Genomic DNA, 5,163 nt, shown 5'->3' on the forward strand with positions numbered 1-5,163 from the left:
ATGCTCTAACTTTTTGTCAAATTGTTTGGAAAGTATTCAAACTAGCTGATTTGTGTCAAAAGGTACATTTTTTACAGTGAATAGAATGTTGGGTGTTATGATGTCACAATGGAACCTTTAGAATGCTGAGGAAATCCCATGAGACAAAAAATGTAATAGTTTAAAGTATACAACGTTTTATGCAAGCATACTATTCCCGACCAGTCTACACTTTTTAAAGTTTGAACGGCGTTTCTAGTTTAAACGGTGTAAGAGGAATAATAATAACTATAAATAATAACTATAAATCAGAAATAATTCTTACAACATCTAAAGCGTGGCTGCTATCACAAGCCATACAAAAAATGTATACTATATTAATACTTTTTTTTAAAAAGTTATTCAAGTATAAATTACCAAAATTACCAAAGATTCTGGTAACTTTGGTAAATTACAGGTAGCCTGCAACACTAGAACCAACCCACTGAAATTAAATGTATTTTCAGAGGGAGATGTGGAATGCTTCTCAGAGTACATGGATGTGTTGGTCCACAGAATGAGAATAGAGGGCTTGAGACTCTGGCTCTCCTCCCGGGCCCTAAGAACTGAAGGTGACTATCCCAGTTTAATTAACTAATTACCTAATAATCTACTCAGTGTGCAAAACTGGTTGAAATGTGGGCTTTTATTTTGAAGGTTCCTTTGTTACCGTACGAAACTGACGTCATCATTTCTGTACTAGCAAAGCGGACATTTTAGAAGTTTGAAGGTAAAGGAGATTATCTGACGACTTTCATATAATATTTTCGTCTCACAAATTTCAGGTGTAGTTATGCTGGTTTTATGATTTATAAAGCATAATTTAATTCAAGAACCGGGTCGACCTCGTTTTTGAACTAGTAAAGAAGTTGAGTCCAATATTTTTGTATCGTATGCGGCGGAGATCCTGCTGCTAGCCTGTCATTTTGCAAGTGTGCGTGGTTTTTTAGCCCGTTAAAAGAGGGCCCTTTCAGCTCTCAGACGCCAAATCTCGTTTTTTTCCCCATCAAAATAGACGTATGGCCCGTGAACGTATAAATTATAACTTGTGTCTTTGTCATTTTATTAAAATAGCTAGATTAGAAACCCTTTGGAATATTGCTAGGCCAACTAGCTTGCTAGCTAACAATTGACAACCCCGCGTGCACCATCAGCTTTGTGAACGTGAATTAGCCATTAGCTAGCTAGTTTACGTTACTTGCTAATCTACTTTGGAGACCATGGCAGAGTTGTACATTCGCGTGGGAGAGGATGAAAACGAAGAGCCAATGGAGATCCCATCTGAGGATGATGGCACTGTTTTGCTGTCAACAGTAGCAGCCCAGTTTCCCGGAGCGTGCGGCCTACGTTACAGGAGCCCTGCGTCTCAGTGCATGCGAGGCGTCCGTCTAGTTGAGGGCATCTTGCATGCACCTGAGAATGACTGGGGTAGTCTGGTGTACGTTGTCAACTACCCAAAAGGTAAGGTGTGCTAGCTAGCTACCAGTACTAGCTAGCTACGTTTGACTGACTGTACAGTGTGCACAGTCATGCGTAACTAGCTAGTAACGTTACTTGTAACAGTAGCTGTGCAGCCTCATTTAGTGAGTTACCCATTAACTAAAGTTGGTGCACGAAAAGTTTATTGGCCTTAGTTAACTAGACTATTTCAGAACTACTTAACATTTATATTGCTAAGTTAGATATGTTGCTTGTGTTTAGGCTAATGACCAATTATTTTTCTTGACTGCCTTTTGATTTTGTCTAATCGCTGTATCATCTTACAACACTTTGTATTCCTGTGTCAGATAACAAAAGGAAGATGGATGAAATGGATGCTGCCTCTGCCGTAAAAATGAAGAGAGGTATTGATAGAACATCAGACCTCATTATCCTTGGGTTGCCATGGAAAACATCTGAGCAAGATTTGAAAGACTACTTCGTCACTTTTGGAGAAGTCATCATGGTGCAGGTAACACAACCTTATCAACATTTGGTTTAATGGTTGATGCATGTCATGGAGGTAACCATGCATGTCAATAATCATACTTTTCAATCTCTGCCTCTCTGCAGGTCAAAAGAGATGTCAAGACTGGGAACTCAAAGGGGTTTGGCTTTGTTCGGTTCACTGAGTATGAGACTCAATCCAAAGTGATTTCTCAGCGACACATGATCGATGGAAGATGGTGTGACTGCAAACTACCAAACTCTAAGGTATTTAATCAATATGTAAGGAGTACTCTCATTTGAATCCTTTCCTCAAGTCTCCATTTTGTTCTATTCCCTGTGCAGGTAAAATACTCAAGTGCTTTCTCGTTTATTTTCATGATAGACAGGGCCTGATGAGCCCATGCGCAACTGTAAAATCTTTGTTGGCCGCTGCACAGAGGACATTACCACTGATGAGCTCCGGCAGTTCTTCATGCAGTATGGCGAGGTCACCGATGTCTTCATTCCCAAACCCTTCCGGGCATTTGCCTTTGTCACTTTCTCAGATGACCAGGTATGTTTTCCTATGGCCATCCCTCAACCTGTTGGGTCAAGACTTTTGACGTGGTACGCAGATTACACACTGGTTGGTTTGCGTGTTGAATCATCTCCTCCACCCGTCCCCGTCTCTCTAGGTTGCCTCAGCATTGTGCGGAGAGGACCTGATCATCAAGGGTGTCAGCGTGCACATCTCCAACGCCGAGCCTAAGCACAATAATAGTAGGCAAATGATGGATCGTGGGGCTGGTGGGTTCGGGGGTCAGGGCTATGGCGGTGGTCGTGGAGGGCTACCGAGCAGTGGCAGTAGCGGGGTGAATTTTGGGGGCTTTAGCCTTAACCCAGCCATGATGGCCGCCGCTCTGCAAAGTATGCTGGCTAACCAGCAGGGTCAGACCAATGTGGCAGGCACCGTCGCCGCTGGGCAGACAAGTGCCACCGGAGATCAAAGCCAAGCCTATAGTTCTAGCAGCACCAGTTACAGCAGCTCAGCTAGTCTTGGGTGGGCTGCAGGCACTAACTCTGCCTCCGGCAGTGGGTTCAGCTCTGGCTTTGGCACCTCTATGGAGTCAAAGTCATCAGGTTGGGGAATGTAGAGAGCTTTGATTGAAAGTCTGATTTCTAGATTAATCTGGTAAGTATTTTGAGGGGCAAGAAAGAGTTAGTCATATCATATGTCCCTGCTATTTAAAACTATTGCCTTTTTTGTTGTTTTGTTAAAGACATTAATTTGGTGTGTGTGTGACTAATTCTGTAGGAAATGACTGCAGAGTGGTTGAAGTGTATAGTTAGTGGTAAACTACTACACGTAGTTTTTTTTTATTTTCTTGAGAAAAAGTTATTTTGTATAAGACATCAGATGACTGCATGCTAAGTAGATATTTCTGAGTATCTCGTATCACGACAGCCCCCCCCCCCCCCCCCCTCAACAACGTGTATATGGTTAAATGGTGTTGAATTGGGTTTGATGTTTAATCTTTGTATGCAGTTGATTGTATCTTTGTTTACCGTTTTATGGAAACGCCTTCATGAAAATCTCTTCAACAGTTAACCAACTGTTTTCGAATTTCCCGGGAAGAAGCCCCTCGTTGGCAGCAATGTTCGACCAAACTCAGTATCGGTACCCCTCTTCCCATGTGTAAATGCTTTGCCATCAAAAGACACAGCTTCACTCTGCATATACTGTGTTAGACGGTGGGTGTTGCCTTTTTTTCTCCCCTCTTCATGGATATACAAATCTTGTCTGCTTTTTGTATCGCTTTTGAGAACAATGCGATTGGTGGTGGCCAAAGAGTGAGACTGAGTGAGCGAACGGGAAAGAAAGCAAGTGTGAAGAGGACTGGTTGTGCGATGCTGAAGGGCCAGATGTCTGCGAGAGTTAAGAATAACCTGTGGCTTTGTGCGAGTGTGAAAGGAAGAAGCAAGTACGAGTGTGTTCCATATGACCATCAAAAGGACATTTATCGCATATTGAGATCCCCAAAGTCTCCTTTCTCTAATATTTCTATCAAACTTAATCTTAAATACAGTGGAATGTGTAGCGCTATGGATATTTGTATTCTTTCTTGCTGTCTGATTTGATGTGAATGCTGTGTGCTTTATTTTCTTCTTGTTCCTACCTACCCCTTTGTGTGAAAATGTGACCTGTTGATGATTCTGTGTTGAGAGCACTGGGGGAGCTTGGAGGAGTGATGTGCAAGTGAACTCGTGTGTCTTAAGAGGGTGCAGTGGCGAGCGTTTGACGAGTCCCTATTGAAAGTTTGAAGTGTTTTTGAATGCATTTTATATGTTTTGTGAATCAAAGGGAATTCTCAAATAAAATTTGACTAGGTATTTTGCCTACCTTACAGTGACTTTTTATTTTTAACATTAATTGTACTGCCAACACTTTAATTCGCATGTATAGGGACCTTGGACACGGCTGGCCCAGGTTTACATCTGAACCCCAGAGTGAAGTCAATTTTCGGGAAGCTGAAGACTGGAGTTTGCGCTGTTGGTTGGGGGCTGCAGAATGCCTTATGCCTGGAAAGGGACTTCTTCACCTCACTAACAAGACCCCTTGGATCACCCCACTGAAATTTATAACAGACCATTTTCAAATTTGGCAGAGGTATTTAGTTTTATACCTTCAAACAAGTACATTTTAAAAGCAACGGCAACATTTAATTTATATAATGAATTGCCTGCTATTTAGTGACCATGTTTTTGTTGAGTTTTTTTTTTTAATTACCCGACTCTTTAAATCTTACTTTTGAAAGATTCCTTTTGTGTCATTAATTTATCCTTTGTCCCAATACAGCCATCAGTTATTGTAAATGGAAAGATTTAAGTTAAAGGCTTTTATTAAAAGTATTCCGTAGATCTCTTTTTCATGTGGGTCGAAATGTAAAATTTTTGTTGGATTTACGGGACCTTCAAATTATTTTAAGGCTGTAAAGGGGAGTGACTTGAGTCAGTTTTACAGGGTTTTAGATATGTGGAAAATTCTTGAACCCGCCAGTGGCAGGTTCAATGAGTTAGCCAGCTAACTTGCCTATATATTTTGAAAACCTTTGGGCATGGTCTAATTGACTCAACAACCGAAAACGCATATCTAAGTTTAGCTTCTGGTTCTTTATCAAAGTTAGCTGGCTAACTAATTGAACCTACTTTGTAGTATACCCCTCATGAATTGTCACT

General features: G+C 41.3%; 1 protein-coding gene across 6 annotated transcripts; it reads left to right on the forward strand.

The window, feature by feature from the left end:
• Window positions 1-754: 754 nt before the first annotated feature.
• Window positions 755-4,708, forward strand: tardbpa (TAR DNA binding protein a). Of its 6 annotated transcripts, none has more exons than XR_006759249.2 (7): window positions 755-1,479; window positions 1,806-1,969; window positions 2,071-2,226; window positions 2,330-2,500; window positions 2,622-2,706; window positions 3,532-3,678; window positions 4,391-4,708. XR_006759249.2 is itself a non-coding variant. In XM_045696141.2 (6 exons), exons 1-6 carry the CDS (start codon window positions 1,239-1,241, stop codon window positions 3,624-3,626), a joined length of 912 nt encoding a protein of 303 aa, XP_045552097.1. In that variant the 5' UTR covers window positions 755-1,238; the 3' UTR covers window positions 3,627-4,331. The 6 variants fall into 6 exon arrangements, 4 of the variants coding, with proteins under 4 accessions (XP_045552097.1, XP_014001285.1, XP_045552096.1 ...); XR_001321049.3 differs by having other exon boundaries at window positions 2,071-2,211; XM_045696141.2 differs by lacking the exon at window positions 4,391-4,708 and having other exon boundaries at window positions 3,532-4,331.
• Window positions 4,709-5,163: the final 455 nt, after the last annotated feature.

Source organism: Salmo salar, chromosome 15, assembly GCF_965601325.2.
Source record: "Salmo salar chromosome 15, fSalSal1, whole genome shotgun sequence".
Classification (NCBI taxonomy): Eukaryota; Metazoa; Chordata; class Actinopteri; order Salmoniformes; family Salmonidae; genus Salmo; species Salmo salar.

What these genes read in the sequence shown, in the direction of transcription:
- tardbpa (XM_045696140.2), top strand. Translation starts at nt 1,239, where the DNA reads ATGGCAGAGTTGTACATTCGCGTGGGAGAGGATGAAAACGAAGAGCCA. An exon ending in CTAAGGTATTTAATCAATAT is followed by an intron (nt 2,227 to 2,329) that starts GTAAGGAGTACT and finishes TTTTCATGATAG; the next exon opens with ACAGGGCCTGATGAGCCCAT. An exon ending in TCACTTTCTCAGATGACCAG is followed by an intron (nt 2,501 to 2,621) that starts GTATGTTTTCCT and finishes CCGTCTCTCTAG; the next exon opens with GTTGCCTCAGCATTGTGCGG.